Genomic DNA, 21,097 nt, shown 5'->3' with positions numbered 1-21,097 from the left:
CGTATTAAAGATAAAAACGAGGTGGTTTACTTCAAAAGCAACACTGCTTTAGACTTTTTTTCTGACATTTCTTGAATATAAATCTGTTTTTCTCACTATTTCTTTTACTTATTTATAAAATCTACCAGTGCACTCGTATTAAAATACATTCTTATTTAAAAAAATAAGTGGTGTTGCTTTTTAGATCAATTTATTGTTTTGAGTATTATTTTTAGGTATTTAATAAAAAAAAAAGAATTAAAAACTTATTTTTTCAGTGCAACTCCTGGCAGTTTGATCACAATGAATCAATAAGATGATAAAAGCATGCAGAAGATGCACACACAGGGAGAGCATAAGTATTATTTTTATGAATGCATGAGTTGAATGAATGCCTGTGTCTGAGAGCGCCCTCTTGTGGTGGATCAGTGTCACTGTTTCACATTCATCCCGTGTTCAGTCTCTCGTCTCAGAGCGTTCAATACGAGCACAAAGCAGTGAATCAGGAACATGCGCAGGTTTAATTGCTCAGACAGGAGTTTTCCTGCGCCTGCGCTCGTATCGATGCAGGAATCGATGTCCGCGTTTGCAGAGACGTGCCTGTCGCCTGTCGCACACCTTTATATTACACACGTTTCCACACTTGTCACTGCTTTGACAGGAAATTGCATTTTTCACAATTATCAGGGGGACAAAAGGACTGTTTCTATGGAAATGAGGGCAAAGTATTGCTTCTAATGATGGCTTGTCAAAGTTTCCATTCCACACAATCATTGGGACTTTTTTCCCGTGACGGAAAGAGCCGAGGGTGGAATAGATGTGAGGAGTGACGGCACGCGTGAACGGGGGAACATGTCTGATTTCTAGACGTGATCTATGATGAAGTGAGGAAACACAGTCAGGCCAGATCGATCTGAAGCATATCCTCATACTCTTCATTCACTTTACACACACACACACACACACACACACACACACACACACTCACACTCACACACACACACACACACACACACACACACACACACACACACACACACCAGTGTTGTAGTCGAGTCACCAACTGTCGAGTCCGAGTCGAGTCTCGAGTCCCCGTGTTCGAGTCCGAGTCCAAGTCCGAGTCACCAAAGAAGAGACCGAGTCGAGTCCGAGTCGAGTCACCATTACCTGAGTTCGAGTCCGAGTCGAGTCTCGAGTCCCCGTGTTCGACTTTAATAAATGGAACATTATTGTAAAGTGTTACCGATTTGTTATACACCATTCAGACGTCTCGTGAGTTCGTTGTTGGACAGATGGACAGTTGTTTTAACCATTCATTAAAGTGAATCGTTCAAAGGAGTCATTAGTTCGCGAATCGGACGTGTCATTATTGGACGTGTACCCTACTGCACGCCTTGTGTGATTATCTCGGCAGTTTAGGACAGGACAAGATTTGTGTCAACACAGAAAACATTTCATCACTAGATAGGTCTTTTCGTTTATTGAAATTGTGGCTAATGTCAGCTGAATGTGCGGAACGCTTTTCAGAGAAGATAAGGCAAACTTTTTTTCTTTTTTTTTTTTTTTTTTCAGCACAATTCACACCCCGCGGTAATTCAGGAGAAAAAATCTCTGAATGATCTACGTGAAACTTCGGTCTTCCGACCTTTTACTATCGTGTCAATTGATTTTGATTAATATATGCGCAAGGAGGGAGCACCGCTTGTGTTGTTTGAAGACGGTGAGAGCGCGCGCGCGGCTGGGGCTTTCTCTCTGCTCGTTCTTATATGCAGGAAAAAAAGAGATTCCGTCCGGTCTTGGAGCCCAAAACAGGAAAAGTGTAACATCTTATATCAAATTTTAAAACCTATTTAGTCAGAAACTTCATCCAGCATCATTCATTTGATGAATGCTCAAGTCCGATTTTATATATCCGCGAGTCCAAGTCAAGTCACGAGTCCTGAGAATAGGGACTCGAGTCGGACTCGAGTCCGAGTCCAGGACTCGAGTACTCCATCACTGACACACACACACACTCACTCACACACACACACACACACACTCACACACACTCACACACACACGTCTGTCACTCTGCTGGATCTGTTCTAATGCTGTATCTTGTGTGTGTATCTGTCTGTCTCATAACACAACTCATCTTTTTCCCCTTTGCATTCATCACTCTTACAGTAAATTTAACATTATTTCACAAGCATTTGTATATTTATGTGTCTATTAGGGGTGTGACAAACCTTGCATTACGATACAAGTCATTTTACATCATGGTTACAGCTTTATTAACCAATCAGCTTCAAGAACTGTCGATTCATATATATATATATATATATATATTATATATATTATGTGTGTGTATATATATATATACATATATACATATATATGTATATACGTTACATATATACGTTATATATATATATGTGTGTGTGTGTGTGTGTGTGTGTGTGTGTATATAGAGTGCGCATATATATATATATATATATATATATATATATAAACATATACAAATATATATATAATCTCGGCCAAATATTATCCTATCCTAACAAACCATACATCAATGAAAAGCTTATTTATTCAGCTTTCAGGTGATGTATTAATCTAAATTTAAAAACATTGACCCATGTGACCAGGGTCCAGGGTCACATATGATGAAACAGATTGTGATTTTAAGTTGATTGGATGATATGCACTCAAAGCTGATCACATGACCCAGCCCTAGTGTCCATTATAGCGTGATGTGAGATATAAAAGTTCTTGTTAAATGTTTGTTTGCTGTTTCCCATCAGCACGTGTGTGTGTGTGTGTGTGTACCGGCTACATGAGTGAAAGATGTTTCGTCAGCACATTATCAATACATCACCGGTTCCTCTCGCTCACTGGACACTAATGAAGTCTTTTGCGTTATTAATATCTGAGCGATCAGTGAGGATATTAGACTCTAGATAGAATCTCCCTCCTAATTTAACACAGCTTTAATAAAATGTGTGTGTGTGTGTCCAGCGGCCCCCAGCACAGATGATGTGGCTCTTTACGTGGGAATCGTCATCGCAGTCATCATGTGTCTGGTGATCTCCGTCATCGTGGCGCTGTTCGTGTACCGGAAGAACCACCGGGACTTCGACTCGGACATCATGGATTCATCGGCACTCAACGGAGGATTCCAGCCGGTCAACATCAAGACGGCTCGCACAGGTACGGGACGAGTTCCCATGCTTTACGATCACATTTCCCCAGAAAATATGACAGATTTCCAGGCCTTAAACAGTCATAGTGATTATATTGTCAATTTCATTGGCTAGAAATGACTCTTTATGAGTGTAAAAGAAGAGCTTAAATGAGTCACAGTTAGACGTGATGGTGAACTAGTCAACTATTATTATTGGTTAAGTTATTTTTATTTCTACCATTCAAGAAAATGAATACTTTTATTCAACAAGGATCTTAAATTGATCAAAAGTGACAGTAAATACATTTATAATGTTACAAAAGATTCCATTTCAAATAAATGCTGTTCTTTAGAACTTTCTATTCATCAAAGAATCCTGAAAAATAAAGTGTATCAGTTTCCACACAAATATGAATCGTTTTCAATATTGATAATAATCATAAATGTTTCTTGAGCATCAAATCATCATATTAGAGTGATTTCTGAAGGATCATGTGACACTGAAGACTGGAGTAATGATGCTGAACATTCAGCTTTGATCACAGGAATAAATTACACTTTACTATATATTCACATAGAAAACAGATATTTTAAATTTTAATAATAATTCACAGTGTTTTTACTGTATTTTTGATCGCATTAGTGAGCAGAAGAGAGTTTTGAATGGTGGTGTAAATACCAATAAAAATGATCAGTCACTTTATCATTGCAGTGACACAAAAATGTCATAAGTGACACAACCGAATGCTGGATATGTGATTTTTTAATAACTACTTGTCCGCCCAACATGTGCACACCGATTATATCAATATTTTATTGTGGTTTTATTGGGTCTATATATTTCTGATATAGCTACTCATTTGACTAGTTTCATATTTCCTGAAAATATCGGCCGTCGCAGTCCAGCCTCTGTCGTCACTGAACTCATGACATTTCTCTTTATGTGTCAATGTCACTGTAATGATAAAGGAAGTGACAGATCATTTTGCCGGTGATGAATGCGAGCGCAGATGGAGAATTGATGTGTGTCAGAGTCTCTCTGTCGTGAAGAGAACGAAGGAGATGCTCATAACTCGAAGACGTTTGACTTTCCTGCTATTAGGATGCTTGTCAGCTTGATGTGAAGGCAATCTGCAAGTTATCATGACGGGGTAATTAGTTTCGTCTGTCTGGCACACTGAGTGTTAATTAGCCATCAGAGTTACGCGAGCGGAAGGTGTTGTGGTAAACACAGAGGAAAGAGCTGGAATCGGGAAATAGGTTTGAGAATCTCGAAACACATCAGCGTTTGCACTTTACACATCAGGAGGCCACAGCAATCATCAATTATGAAAACACAATAATTACTGATTTTTGCCCATTGAACAACTTTGAGCTAAAATATTTACTTGGTCTCGCTGAGATTCTAAGTGAATATTTCAATAATTGAATGACACTTTCACATCTTCATGTTTTTTGTTTTGTTTTATGTTGATTAATGGTCACATGACATGCAGGTAAACATATAAAATATTTCATATTTTTTAAGTAAGGGTTTAATTTGGATATTTTATTTATTTATTTATTTAAAATCAGTTATTTAATTTTTAAATTTAGTTATATTTTATATATAAAAATGGGAAACTTGAATTTAAAGGTTTAAAAAAGTTCCAAAGCTTAATTTATATATATATATATATATATATATATATATATAATATTTTTTATATAGTATATAATATAAGTTTTATATATATATATATATATCATTTTTTTCATCTAGTTTCATCAACATTTCTCATTTTCATTTACTTGATGTACTAAAATACTAAATCTAAATTAAAAATTTATAAAAAACTATATAGACATTTATTTAAAGAAATCACAATAAAATATAAAAACATTCAAAATATTAATACAAAAATGGATTACAAAAGATTGTCCATCTAATGAAAGTCAGTGGACCAATGTTCTCTACAACCCAAATGCTCATCAAAATATCTTCTTTTGTATGAAATTAAAGTATGTTTAGAGTGATATGGTGTTGGCTAGAACTGAATGTGAAAGCCCAGATTCCCCCTTAAGTGAGCTCAACAGGTGATGTGTGTGAGCGTGTGTTTGGTGACCTCTCCTCGACCTGCAGGTCTCAGCGGTAGACGGTCACGGATGCAGAGAATCGTTAGCGGTGTCAGGTTACGAGTCGCGTGCTGTGCGTTCGGGCCCGATCTCATGAATATTCATGTGTGTACCTGTGAAGGATCGGTGTCGATCCCGATGCCCTCTGAGTCTGGGTAGAGATGAAGACCGTAACGAGGAAAAGACTAATGATGCCTCTTAATATACGCCGCTCTTCAGGGAGAAGCGCTTCATCATAGCGCAAATAATAGGGACTCGATTCTCCTCAGATGCATTAATAATGCTTTACCAGCATGTGCTAAACAGGTTTGCACTAAGCGTTTTAGACCAATGTGAGTGTGTGTGTGTGTGTGTGTGTGTGTGTGTGTGTGTGTGTGTGTGTGTGAGTGTGTGTGTGTGTGTGTGTGAGTGAGCGAGAGAGCGAACATGGAAACCCAACTAAAAACGTCTCATCACACCAGTGTTATTGTAGTATTATTTATATACTACTATAGTTTTTATTAATATGTTGAAGTACCTTTTATTAGTTTTTATATTTATACTCTTTAGTTCACAAGTTTGGTGTCAGTAAGATTAGTTTTGAAAAAAATGAATTCCTTTATTCAGCAAGGACAGATTAAACAATAGTGACAGTAAAATATTCTATTTCAAATAAATGCTGTTCTTTTGAACTTCCTATTCATCAAAGAATCCTGAAAAATACAATGTCACTGTTTCCACAAAAATATGAAACTTTAACGTTTTCAACCGATAATAATCAGAAATGTTTCTTGAGCATCAAATCAGCAATATTTTCAGCTCAGTTTTTTATATTAATATATTTTAGATTTTATTTATTTTTATTTCAGTTTTAGTTTTAGTTCAGTTTTTATTTATTTCCATTCAGTAATTTTACTGCTTATTTTACTACTACAACTGATTTCATATTGTTTTTATTTCAGCTTTATTCTGATTAACACATTTTTTTAATGTTTTTAATATATATATACTGTATATATATATATATACACACACACACACACACACACACACTACTGGTCAAAAGTTTTAGATCGGTAAGATTTTTTATGTTTTTAAAAGAACTCTCTTCTGCTCACCTAGACTGCATTTATTTGATAAAAAACAATAAAAAAAACAGTAATATTGTGAAATATTATGACAATTTAAAATGATTGTTTTCTATTTTAATATATTTTAAACTGTATTTTATTCCTGTGATCAAAGCTGAATTTTCAGCATCATTACTCCAGTCTTCAGAGTCACATGATCCTTCAGAAATCACTCTAATATGATGATTTGATGCTCAAGAAACATTCATTATTATTTTCAATGTTGAAAACAGTTTTGTACAATTTTTTTCAAAATTCTTTGATGAATAGAAAGTTCAAAAGAACAGCATTTATTTAAAATAGAATCTTTTCTAACATTATAAATGTCTTTACTGTAACTTTTGATTACAGTACAGATTACAGATTCATCCTTGATGAATTAAAGTATTGATTTATTTTATTTCTTTCCCTCAAAAATAAAATAAAAATTCTTACTGACCCCAAACTTTTGACCGGTAGTGTTTAATGTTACAAAAGCTTTAGATTTCAGATAAATGCTGTTCTTTTGAACTTTCTATTCATCTTAGCATCATGAAATAAAAATTTAAAACACTGTTTTCAACATTGATAATAATCATAAATGTTTGTTGAGCATCAAATCATCATATTAGAGTGATTTCTGAAGGATCATGTGACTCTTTATTATTATATTTAACATCAATATATTTATTTTATTTTCCAAATTTTCTTAATGTACTTAAACATTATATTATCAGATTTTGATTTAATTGATTTAATTTGTCATTTTAAATATGAAATATTGTTCGTATATTATAACTAGTGCTGTATTTGATCTGTGTGTGTGTAGCTGATCTGCTAGCGGCTCCTCCTGACCTGACGTCAGCGGCGGCCCTGTACCGAGGACCGGTTTACGCGCTCCACGACGTGGCCGACAAAATCCCCATGACCAACTCGCCTCTGCTGGACCCGCTGCCCAACCTGAAGATCAAGGTGTACAACTCGTCCGGTCTGGTGACGCCGCAGGAGGACCTGTCCGATGTCTCGTCCACAGTCTCTCCCAAGCTCCCGCACGCGCTGATGGAGGCCGACACCATGAGCCGGCGCACACACACACTCGTGCGCTCCTGGGACCCGTCCTGCACCGCATTCGGCTCCTTCAACGCTCTCGGAGGGCATCTGATCGTGCCTAACTCAGGTCAGTGCAGCTTTCTGTCCGGCACCAGACACTAGCGTACACTTGACAACCGCATCGAGCAGCACCGGTCGAGTAGCACATATTGTTTTGTACGTGAATATAGACACGAGTGAAGCACAAAGCTTCGTTTACAAAAGAAATAATAGGTTAGAAATGAAATGTTACATTGAAGGCATGGAAACTTTGGATTCGTGTGGCGAATGAGAGAGCTACGTCACATGAGCCCATAAATCTAAGCTTTGTCGGCTTTGTATTATGTTTTGCGATCTGGTCACCCAATTATCAGTGTATAATCAGAGAAATAAACATCTTGTTTCTTTTCCCAAATCTTCACTCACGTCTCGCTCATTTTCCCTGTGGATTATAAACGTTTCTTCCTTTGGTTCGCTTTTAATTCGTCCTACAGCGTTTTTTCTACTTTACCACAGTAAAAATGTGAATATAAAAGGCCTTTTTGCTCGCTCTTCAAATTCTATTTAACACAGTTTGTGCTTGTTATTATGGTAATGCGCGTCACATTTATTTGTATAGCGCATTTCACTTTATTTTTCATTTTAGTTTGGCTTTCTCTGGCAGCAGAGAATCAAGCGTCGCCTAAATCTCTGGACACTGTTCGCTCTTCAGACCTTTTACAACAAGTGTCAGTCGCTCTGAACATCAGGAGAAAACATGAAGATATTAGAAAAGAGAATGACTGTCTCTGTCCTGCTCGTGTCCACATGCTATATGACGCATCTTTGTCGGGAAATATAAAACGAAAATTTGTTAAATAAAATGTAACTTTCTTATATTATTTATGTTATCAATATTTACTGATATTTATTTCAATGTTTCCAGGCTGTAGTGTAGCGCTGCACTGACGGAAGTGCTAAAATAAACACTCGCGTCTGTTACAAAATGGAGGTTTAAGCCTTGTTTATTTTTTTATTTTTTTACTCCCCCCGCCCCCCATCACCACCGTGTCACCGCCGGCCACATCACAGCCCTACCAGCCGCTCGTGCACATCTTGAGGCCATCGTGCGCTCGGCACATGTGTTTCAGCGCTAATCGTGTTTGCTCGTGCCAGGCTCTGATTGAAGCTTCTGGGTTGTATAAGGAACAGGCCTGTGTGTGTGTGTGTGTGTGTGTGTGTGTGTGTGTGTGTGTGTGTGTGTGTGTGTGTGTGTGTGTGTGTGTGTGTGTGTGTGTGTGTTGGAGAAAATCACAGCCTGACTCATAAACACACATTACAGGATGCTCGAGTTGTGAAACCAAACCAAAACGGTCGAGGCCGTCAAGTCAACAGTCCTGTTCTTACTGTGATCCATTTATCACACAACGTATTTCACTGAGAAAAAGGAAATGTTTGTCTTCACAATCTTTAATCAAAATATAGTAAGTCTGAAACGATCATCAATCTCCTCGTCCTCCAACCGTTTGTCAGCGAATCTCACAAACCTGTCAAGAACGAGTCCGGCTCATATTAAACTCCACTGGCGAAAGAAAGAAAGAAGAAAGAAAGTATATTTAGCTTAAAATCAATCTTGTTTTTAGATTTTTCATGACAGTTAAGCATTGTTACTGTAATGCAAAGAAAATAATGATACTGTATATTGTAATGTCATTATATATATTTATTTAAATTTTAAACATTACTTATTTAACTTACAATGAATAATATTTCTAAAACATTTGTTAATCTTAGTTAATGTTAACTCAACTTATTCTGATGCATTAGTAAAAACCAAAAGTTGCATCTGTTAATGCATATATTTTTTTTACAATATACATTTATATTTTAAACATTTGTACCTTTTGTATATTAACTAACGCCATCAAAGATTAATAAATACTGTCATATATGTACTGTGCATTAATTAATGCATTAACTAAAGTTAACGAATGAAACCTTATAGTTCTAAATATACTTAACTTTTAATATGCAATATTATAAAAAATATTTAATGTAAATGTGGTGAAAAGGTCATATGGTAATGAGCTCATGTTTGTGATTTTACAACCGTGTTCATTACTGTTTTGCTCTGGAGAGGATAAACATCAACCTCTCGTTTCAAAACACCATAGGAGCCTTTTAAGAAAAACGACATTCATATTGTCACAATACTTTGATATTGAGCCGTTAAATAATTTTATGATCACACATATTCCCCAGAGTCTCAGTGCCGGCTGCTGATGTCAGTGAGGTGTGTGTGAATGATGGCGGCATGCACTCAGCTTTAGAGTCAGTAGATGTGCTGTGTCTCTGAACGCTCCTCATGGTCCCGTGAGTTTTACAGCTCCTGTGAGAATCATAAATTACTGTTCAAAGTGCCTTAGCGTGTCCGGTGAGATATAAAGGGATTAGGACACTGAGAGGGTGATCATTCTCACTCCTGACACCCATCCTCGACTCACTCATTCATATCAGAGCCAGCGTTACAGTAGCGCATGAACACCGTCTCCTGAGGACAGACTGCGTTTACATGCACTACTTCTGTTCCACTCCGACTGAAGTCATTCCGATTGATGGATCCGGACGTAGTGTTTATATGAACACTAAACATGTGAGTTGAAGGAGTTGAAGGTTTATTTGCCATTTGTACCGGTAAAGCTAGTAAGAGTACATAGGAATTTTTGTAGCAGAGCTCAGCGTTAAAAAGTCAACATAAAAGAAGAACTTACAAAACTACACACAATAAATAGACTTTGAGAAGGTACAGTAAAAGAAGAACAGTATAAACCTACAACAAACACACACAATTAAGATGATTACCTCCAGATAGGAGTATTGCACTGTCCTGAGATTATACATAATATAAATATTTAAAAAAATACTGTAATAAAACATTCTGTGTTTAACTGAGACAGACACGGGTTGATGTGCGCGTTTATGTATGTCACAATCTTCAAATCAGAATATATTTTAGGCTGGATGTACATTATCCCGTTTATTACACAGCACTTGCCACATAAGTAAATAATTAGACACGAAATATTGATCTGAGTTGAAATATTTTATTAGGCGTTTAAACGCAAAGCTTCCGCGGAGAGAGCGGTTTCAGCGGCAAGATCAAACTAGACGGACATTTAAGAGATACGGTTTACAGTCATAACACCTATTACACAGCGTTTCACCACATTAATAATTATGGGGATTAGAGATATTGATTTCAGATTAAACTGTTTTAAAATCGTACCTGTTTGTATCTTATAATCCAGCAGTGTACAAAACAACAGACACAAAATGGCCGCCGCTGCGTTTGTATGAAACAAGAGAGAGCGAGTCCACGATACTGGATGGCATTATTAAATAACTGTACACAAAATACGCCATTACGCTATTTCTACGTCATTACGCTATTTATACATCATTACGCTATTTCTACATCATTACGCTATTTCTACGTCATTACGCTATTTATACATCATTACGCTATTTCTACGTCATTACGCTATTTATACATCATTACGCTATTTCTACATCATTACGCTATTTCTACGTCATTACGCTATTTATACATCATTACGCTATTTCTACATCATTACGCTATTTATACATCATTACGCTATTTCTACATCATTACGCTATTTCTACGTCATTACGCTATTTCTACATCATTACGCTATTTCTACGTCATTACGCTATTTCTACATCATTACGCTATTTCTACGTCATTACGCTATTTATACGTCATTACGCTATTTCTACATCATTACGCTATTTCTACATCATTACGCTATTTCTACATCATTACGCTATTTCTACATCATTACGCTATTTCTACATCATTACGCTATTTCTACGTCATTACGCTATTTATACGTCATTACGCTATTTCTACGTCATTACGCTATTTCTACGTCATTACGCTATTTCTACATCATTACGCTATTTATACATCATTACGCTATTTATACATCATTACGCTATTTCTACATCATTACGCTATTTCTACGTCATTACGCTATTTCTACATCATTACGCTATTTCTACGTCATTACGCTATTTATACATCATTACGCTATTTCTACATCATTACGCTATTTCTACGTCATTACGCTATTTCTACGTCATTACGCTATTTCTACATCATTACGCTATTTCTACATCATTACGCTATTTCTACATCATTACGCTATTTCTGCGTCATTATGCTATTTCTACACCATTACGCTATTTCTACGTCATTACGCTATTTCTACGTCATTACGCTATTTCTACATCATTACGCTATTTCTACATCATTACGCTATTTCTACATCATTACGCTATTTCTACGTCATTACGCTATTTCTACGTCATTACGCTATTTATACATCATTACGCTATTTCTACATCATTACGCTATTTCTACATCATTACGCTATTTCTATATCATTACGCTATTTCTGCGTCATTATGCTATTTCTACACCATTACGCTATTTCTATGTCATTACGCTATTTCTACGTCATTACGCTATTTCTACATCATTACGCTATTTCTACATCATTATGCTATTTCTACGTCATTACGCTATTTCTACATCATTACGCTATTTCTATGTCATTATGCTATTTCTACGTCATTACGCTATTTCTACGTCATTACGCTATTTCTACGTCATTACGCTATTTCTACATCATTGCACATGCAGTCCTTTCATTTTCGGTTTTCAATCCGATCAAGTGTTCACATGTTCTCTTGATCAGATTAGATAAGGAATAAACCCCTTTCAATCCGATGGAAGTTTCATTGGGATCGAGCTCAGTCGGATCGATTAAAGTGTTTACATGAAGGATTTTCAGTCCGATTGAGCCGTCAATCCCATTACTAACGGATGATTTGGTTGCATGTAAAGAGAGAGTCTTAAGTGTACTAGATTCCTGATGCCTTGTTAACTGGATGTGGGAGTTTATTGGTTTTCAGAAAATTGGCACACTGTTAATTTTCCCCGCATTTCCTCAGATGATTCACACAGCAGATCCCTGGATTTCAGTAGGACTGCAGTAACATTTAAAAGGTCTAAACTTTCAGATGTGGTGAAATTATAATGTTAAATAAGAACATTTTTCATTCACTCTTTTGCGCAGCAAATACGTTTACGGACCATTTTAAAAACATGAAATGTCATTCCCAGCCTGTTTTATGTCCATAATGTGACACAGTTCTGAGTGAAACTGACATTCAGCAGGAGAGAAGAGTGTCGGGCTCGATTTCATCTGTCAGGTGGTGTTCGGATCAGCCAGACTTTTCTGTGTGTGTGTGTGTGTGTGTTTGTGTGTGTTGTTCCAACAAAGATTATATTTTATATATTACTACATTTCTTTTTTCATTTCTTTTGATTATTTTATTAGTTATGTTTGCTGGAATTTATTTTATTTTCGTATTTTTCTCTTCTTGGTTTTGTTTGTTTCTGACACGTTGTTGTTATTGCACAGATCACTTATTTGAAAGAAAAAATAATTTTTGAAAACTAATGTGCACTGATTAATTGATCACAATAACAGCAGGATTGTGAATTCAGCCATTAAATAGAGTTGATTTTGATTTCATGTTGATGTGAACAGACTTCCTGCTCAATCCTGCCATTTTCCTCAGTTTTGTCCCTCGGCTCTCGAGTGCCGCTCTGGTCTCTGCTGATGCAGTTCTCCTCTGTGTTGTTAGTGAGTGACAGTCGCTCAAAGGGAAGTTCACATGAAGGACATGAGAAATCAATGAGTCTGTGAGACTGGAGGAATTCATCAGTCGGGATATTTCCACTCTGTGCATAAGAACACACAAGCACATTTTTCTTTGAACATTCAAAACGTTCAGTTTTTTAAAGTCTCCCTGTGGTGAAAATCCAGCTTTTAATGTTGTTTATGTGTCTATGTGGTGTTTTTAATCTGCTTTAAGACAAACCATGTGTAAATTCATAAGTCGACTCCATTGCTGAGTATTTTCTCCTTAAAACTGCAGTGAACCAAAGACAGTCTCAAAAACACGCTTTGAAATCGCTGGTGTTTCTGACGTCACAAACTACCTTGTAACCAATCAGATCAACGTGTGATCGTCAACCAGTGGATCTCTGAGTGAGTGAGTGAGTGGAGGCGGGGCTCATTTGCATATTCATAGAACCGCGCATACTAAATGAGGCAAGGGTTGCATTCAAGATATTTTAAGGCATAAAGAATTTTTTCTCAAGAAAAAAACATTTAAATGTAATTTTGGTGATCAAAGATGAGTTTTAAGGGATAAAATGATTGACTACAGGGGGAATTTAAATGTTTTAAAAATGTTAAAACGTTCCATTTGATAATTTTTATAATGGAAATGTTACATTTGAGTGTTCTCTGAACATTCCAAAACAAGTAGTAACATAAAAAATGTTAGACAAACATCCAACTAAAATGTTCCTTTCCATTAATGATGTATAAATAATGTTTTTGTGCTAACATTAAGAAAACATTATTAAAGACAAGATCCCTATGAACAAATGTTCTATTAACATTACTAGAAGAGTGTTTGTTCATAACCCTGAGATTGTTCCCTGTTGGCTGAGACACTCGTGTGTGTGTGTGTGTGAGTTTGACACTGACAGGCCGTTTGTGTGTGTGTGTGTGTGTTTGTGTGTGTGTGTGTGTGAGTTTGACACTGACAGGGCGTTTGGCACGGGGTGGCAGAGGTCACAGGCTGGCAGACTGATGGTTTGTGTGTGTGTGTGTCTCTCTCTGCAGGAGTGAGCTTGTTGGTGCCAGCGGGTGCCATACCTCAGGGACGAGTCTACGAGATGTACGTGACGGTTCACAGGAAGGAGAGCATGAGGTATCGTGACAAACGCCCTTATTCTGGGGATTATCGCCCATGAAGACGCCCATCTGTACCTGACACACAACTACATGTGGCATTCTTAGTTGCTCTTTCAGTGCTCACTTATTAATTCTCAGTTATGCATTATTAAAGTATCAACTTTGTCTCAGATCACAATCTCAATTCAAACATTGACGCAATCTTATTCTCAAATGACAATTCGTCTCTGTCTATTAAACCTTTGATAAGTACGATCATAGCGAACATTCAGATCTGGGTTCTGATCCAGAGAGAGCAGTTGTCATGTATAGATATGACACTTTTCAACTACACTGTATCATTTTTTCTGTTTTGCATAATTCAGATTATCACAGAAGTTCTGGGATAAAAGTTTGTAGTTCGGATATAATCACTGATGTCTAACGTGGAGCTCAGTGATCATATCTGTACTATAAACTTTTATCATAGTACTTCTGTATACTTCTCATAAATATGAATCAGAGCAAATCACCTTTTGAAAAATATTTGATGCTTCAAAAACGATTCTCAATTACATCGTTACACAAGTAGGTGGAGACAAGTGACTGTTAAAAACATGTATTTGTCATTGAATCAAGAGATTCGTTCAAAAACTCTGATTCATCCATTAATGAAGCAAGTGAAGTCTTTGAGTGAGTCATTGAATCATTCATTCAAGAAAATAATAATAATAATAATTCAAATTAATTAAATATTTTTTTAAATAGACAGCTGCCATTAACATTTTGTCAGAAAGTAAATTACATGTTATTTTGTTTTGTTGTTATTTATATAGTTGGTAATTATACAATATATTACAAAGATCTCATGTCTAGACAATCCATGTCTATTTCTATAGCATACAATAGAGATTGTATCAAAGCAGCTTTATTATTCAGTGTCATTATTCAGCTCAAAAAGTTCAGTTAAATCTTACTGAATATTAATTGACTTTTAAAGCCTAACTGAGCGAGCCAAAGGGGACAGTGGCAAGGATCTCAATTATGTTTGTTGATGATGTTTGTTTTATGTGTGGTTTTTCTTCAGGCCGCAGGTGGACGACACACAGGAGACGGTTCTGAGTCCCGTGGTGAGCTGTGGTCCTCCTGGAGCTCTTCTGACCCGGCCCGTCATCATCACCATGCACCACTGCGTCGAGGCTGAGAGCGAGGACTGGCTCATTCAGCTGAAGAGCCAATCACAGCAGGGCCAGTGGGAGGTGAGTGGGCGGAGCCACGGAAAACAGTTTAGGACACTGAGTGGGCGGAGCCATGGAAAACATGTCAGTTTAAGACACTGAGTGGGCGGAGCCACGAAAAACGTCAGTTTAGGACACTAAGTGGGCGGAGCCACGGAAAACATGTCAGTTTAGGACACTGAGTGGGCGGAGCCACAGAAAAAAAATGTCAGTTTAGGACACTGAGTGGGCGGAGCCACATAAAACATGTCAGTTTAGGACACTGAGTGGGCGGAGCCACGGAAAACATGTCAATTTAGGACACTGAGTGGGCGGAGCCACGGAAAACATGTCAGTTTAGGACACTGAGTAGGTGGAGCCACCTAAAAGTTGGCGGAGCCACATAAAACATGTCCGTTTAGGAAGGAAGTTCAGATGGTGGCCATTGAGTTTAAAAGAACAGCCTAAAAATCTAGAAAGACTAAAGGTCCTTGCACACTGAGTCCGAAATTTTCAAATGTTTTTTCGTATTCGTCATTCGGTGGCTCTGAATTGTCAAAACACTTCTCAAAATGCTTGCTACGGATGCGAAAAACGAAAAAAAAATCAAACCCGATCCGAATTCTTTTATGACAGAAGAAAGTTTCGGAGGCAGTGTGCAAACGTGTTTGACACAATGTGAGGTTGTATTTATTTTACATGAATTTCGGACTCAGTGTGTCCTAAGGAAAGACCTTAAGACTAAAATCTGCTACTTTTGAGTGGCTGGAAAGGTCCTGGAAAATTATGGAAATTCAAAAAGTGTGAGAACCGGAAAACCACAAAATCTGACACATGGTATCATAAACTTCTTGAGCTCAAACTCTCAAGTTTTGCAAATTTCATACGCATAAAGACGAACCAACCTATAATGTGAATCACATGTGTGATTAATGTGTTTACAAATTTTGATTTGAAGCAAAAAAGTATTTGAAAATTGGACAAAAATACAAAGGTACAAGACTGAACTTAACAGCTTCAGTGAGGGAAAGAACTACAATCCCATGAAGCATTGCGAACAGCATAAATTAATTAAAAACGACGGAGAAAAATAAAACAACTCATTTAAAATGTTGATTATATCTATAGAAACAATATATTTTAAATTTATTGCAACATATTCATGTATATATTCAAACAGATCGACTCAATTACGTCATTCGCAGTGCGTCATGGTAGTGGGCGGAGCTAAAGAGCTCTTTTGGCATGTTTTGCTCTCTTGAGTGGTGGAATTTTCTGCACAGCATCATGGGTAATGTAGTTTTTCACCAGGAATTCCGCTATTAAACAATTATTTTAAAACTAAATTGAAATAATGCAGCCCAACGGCTTCGAAAGAAGCAAACACCATCAATTAACAACCTTGTAGCTCACAGTAGGACTTTATAGGTGTATAATTAAAAACTTAAATATAATTTAATCATTAAAAATAAAATTTCCCTGTGAAGAAAATTAGTTTTTACTTCTGGAACCTGACCGTTACACTCTATTATCGTTAATTAAAAATAAAACCATAAAAAAAGCATTTTTGTTACTTGAAATAAACGTTAACTTTGACATTGTGGCGCAGAAAACTGCATTGGTTTTCTATGAATAACCCTCTTTTATCACTTGTGTCCATGGAATGAAGCAGCCAGAGGTCAAACGCGTTCATCTGAAGCATCTGAGCTGTTTCTGTGCGGTCGTGTGTGTGTGTGTTTACATGCGCGACCCCCCGCCGGTGTCCCGTTGGATATCAGGCTGCCCGGACACACTTTGTAGCCAAAAAACGAGATGACTGCTCAACACAAACCCAGAGTTAATTAGAAGATGGCGATGAAGAGCGGCCTGTTATCAGCCCGATGTCAGACGAGACGAGTTTCCCACCCATTGGCCTTGTCATGAACACGGGCGACGAGGAGAAGTTGTTTATCCGAAGCAGAACTGAACAGAACTCCTCCTCGCGGGCCTTTATTGTTCACACACAAACACAATGGTGGCGAGTTAATTAGCCATGCAGGAGGCGACACAACCCACGCAAGAGCTGCGATACACTCACACCACCCTCAAAACACTCCATCACACCCTCATTACGCTCACATTCACCTCACACTACTGTAACGTTACACTCAGAGGAACTGAAGGAGGACTCGGGCATCTACCGTGCCACTTAGATGGGGATTCGGAGAATATAGTGGTACCGTCAGGATACCCTGACGAGAAAACCTTCAGAAGTAACAGACTCGACACTGAAACTAAATATTTTCTTGTTAAATGAAATAAAGCTAACATAAAATATAATAGAATATAAATATTAGATGGAAAACTGTAAAGAAATGTTGTCTTGACAACTAACTGAAATAAATAAATTTAAGTATATATATATAATGCTAAAAATGCATAAAATTATTAAACTTTAAACTAAAATTAAAATGAAAACTTGAATATTTTACATTTGGCAGTAACCTACTATTTTTTAATGAAATACTACTATAAAACAATCATTGGATAATCATTGGATAATTTACACTGTTTATAATATAATATATTAATTATATTATATTCAGTTTTGTTATTGTGAACTGAAACTAAAACAATAAAAAAAGTTCTTGTTAAAATTAAATCAAGCTGAAATAAAATAACGTAAATAATTGATGAAAAATTTAAAACTTAAAAAACTTTAAAAAATAATAATAAAATGTTGCCTTTTAAGTTGAATTACTAAAATGACTAAAACTGAAATTAAAGCTAAATAAAATGTTTTAAAAAATGATAATAAAAATGACAAAAGCACAAACATTACTAAAAATTTAAATATAAAAATAAATGCTAATTTAAAATATGAATAAATACTATAATAGTATCCAAGTAATACTAAAATAACATCGGAAAGACCAATTATTGGCATCATTTGGCAGATATTTAACCATTTTGAGATTACTAACTAATAACTGTATTCACTGACAGTGTTGACAATTAATACATAATATTACTTATAATTAATATTATGTAAAACAAGAGTCTGTCTTTGTGTTTTATCTTGTGCATTTGTCATATATCTATAGTTTATATGATATTTCTGATCAGTGTGACATTGAGAAAATAAATCCAAATCATGTGACCAGGAAGCGTCTCTCTCTCTCACTGTCTCTCTCTCTCTCTCTCTCTCTCTCTCTCTCTGTCTCTCTGTCTCTCTCTCTCTCTCTCTCTCCTGATGGCTTTAAGCATCTGTCAAAGCTCGGCTCCTCCATCAGTGTGACTCTTCATCGTTCTCCCCAGAGACTCTCGCTGCTTTCGAGCTGCTTAGCAACAGTCCGTGACCTTGTCTCATCTCATCAAACATAAAGTACTGTTGGATCGCCTTCAGCCATTCATTCAGAGAAGCGCACGATGGTGGGCGTCTGGTGAACGCCGGCCAGAGGAAGCAGAGAGCGGAGTCCTGTTGTCTTCAGATCAGATAAACTCTTGTCAAATGTGCTGGAAAGAAAATGTATTTCATCCTGCGCTCTTCCCTCAATCTCTCGTTTTCTTTCGCCTGAAATAACGAGCGCTTCCTGTTGCTGAGAGACGCTGCGGTCCGTCAAACACTTTCTGCTGCAGTTTCATTATTCAAAAGCTTGTTCCCTGCATGCATGCATAATCTGATAGAGAGAAAGAATAGCTTGCCTCCCAAGCGTCTTCAATTTGGCTCTAAATTGAATGCAAATTCAATTTAAAAAGAAGAATCCTGTTTTCAACTTCCTGTCAAGGCACAGATGAATCGCACGCAGGGAAGCCGCTCGGACCTGGTCAGCTGACACACAAACACACACACAAACACTGACGGAGTCAAAGCAGCGATGAAGTGATGAACGCAACAGTTGACCCAAAATCTGAAAGTGTGTGTGGGTGGATGTGTCGAGCTCCAGAAAAATGACAGAAAATACATAAAAGTATCATAACGTTAATCCATGTGACTCATGCACACTCATGCATATTCAAACATGCTGTGCTGCATTCACTTATAACATACGTTTTCATGCATAATGACTTCATCAGACATCAGTTTGCTTCCCTCATAAAACCTTAAATCATATGACTTCATGATACATTTATCATGTACATTTTAGATATCATATCATATTATATTCAGTTGTGTTATTGTTTGCAAAAACTAAAACAGTTCAAATTTATTTTCGGTAATTAAAATCAAGCTGAAATTAAATAAAATCAAATATAAATATTAGATGAAGAACTTCAACTTAAATGAAACTGAGAAATTTAGCCTTGGAAAAACAAGATAATTTCAGGACATAATGACTTAAATTTCACTTTGTTTCTCACACAATGAAACAATAGCATTATATTATATTATATTGATCTCATTTGTGTTATTGTTAACTAAAACTAAACCAATAAATTGTTTATGGTAATTGAAATCAAGCTGAAATAAAATAAAACAAATATTGGATTACAAACTTAAAATGAAAATGAGAAATGTTGCTTTGTCAACTAACTTAAAATTATTTCAGTGCATTATGACTTAAATTTTTGTTTGTTTCTCTCATAAAATCCTCATTTAATTTATATAGTATATTATATTTTAAAAGAAAATCGGTAAGTAAAATGAAGCTGATATAAAATAAAATATAAATATTAAATGGAAAATGTTGTCTTGGCAACTTGCTGAAATAAAATGATATTATTTTATATGATTTCCATTTTTGAATCTCGCCGGCTGCCGGACACTAAACAGCGACAGTATGTTCACGTACGGCTGCACTTCTCCAGGAAGACGTTGTGTTTGTAGGTTTGAGCAGCACATGTTCTCCAGAGTCTGTCCCTCAGAGTTGAATGTGGCGTATGAATAATATCCCGTAATGGCACAGATGTGACTGTGATGGATCCTCGAGGCGCAGGCAATAACGCCACATGTGCGTCTGGACCTTTAAACAAAGAAATAACTATCGATTCCATCTGACGTGTGACAGCCGTAATATCCGTGGGTTTGTGGAGATGAGGTTTCCTTCACACGCTGATGATGACTGTGGTTGATCACACGGCGATAGGAAATATTACTTTCCCGGTCGTCGTCGCACGAATGATGTGTGTGTCAAAATACAGATCCATCCGAGTCATTTCCTTTTCCCACATTTCCACACTGTAAATGTGATTTTTTCACTCGTATCATGCTGACTCTTTGATTTGATGTGTTTGCCGAGAGCCCTTCATAAAATGTTCATCTATTCTCCTTCCGAATGCAACACTTTTCCCATGTCTATTTTCCAAGAACATTTGTGGACGGTCGTTTCTGCATATATTGAGCAGAAACTTCCATGAATTTGTGTCTTCTTTTTTTTTTTGAGAGAGACGAACTCGTTGCTCTGATGAATCGACTGAGCTTGAGTAAATAAATCATTCTGGAAGGCATTAGCCCAGTTTTCCATCCTGTCTGCTAATTATCTCACTAACGCGCTCGAATCCCGCGCTCCCACAGGATACGTTAAAGAGGCTAATGGCTAGTCATAATGCCGCTGTTTAACGGCCAAGCCGACTATAAAGTATTTTAATTCCTTTTCTCTCATCCATAATGGGATGAAATTAATGACGGAGTGAGCGTCAGGATTG

At 36.7% G+C, this 21,097-nt stretch overlaps 1 protein-coding gene across 2 annotated transcripts in view; it reads left to right on the top strand.

Annotated features, from left to right (window-relative positions):
- The window catches only part of unc5cb (unc-5 netrin receptor Cb), a 203,978-nt gene that overhangs the window by 172,027 nt on the left and 10,854 nt on the right, over positions 1-21,097 (top strand). For both annotated transcript variants that reach the window (XM_084103921.1, XM_084103920.1), the window contains 4 exons: positions 2,980-3,171; positions 7,178-7,525; positions 14,205-14,292; positions 15,343-15,514. In XM_084103921.1, the coding sequence (XP_083960047.1) occupies positions 2,980-3,171; positions 7,178-7,525; positions 14,205-14,292; positions 15,343-15,514 (800 nt within the window). The remainder of the gene's footprint in view (positions 1-2,979; positions 3,172-7,177; positions 7,526-14,204; positions 14,293-15,342; positions 15,515-21,097) is intronic.

This window comes from Abramis brama, assembly GCF_963993115.1.
Source record: "Abramis brama genome assembly, chromosome: 25".
NCBI classification, from domain to species: domain Eukaryota; kingdom Metazoa; phylum Chordata; class Actinopteri; order Cypriniformes; family Leuciscidae; genus Abramis; species Abramis brama.
The sequence above is the reverse complement of the archived record's forward strand: the minus strand, read 5'-3'. Positions and strand labels throughout refer to the sequence as shown.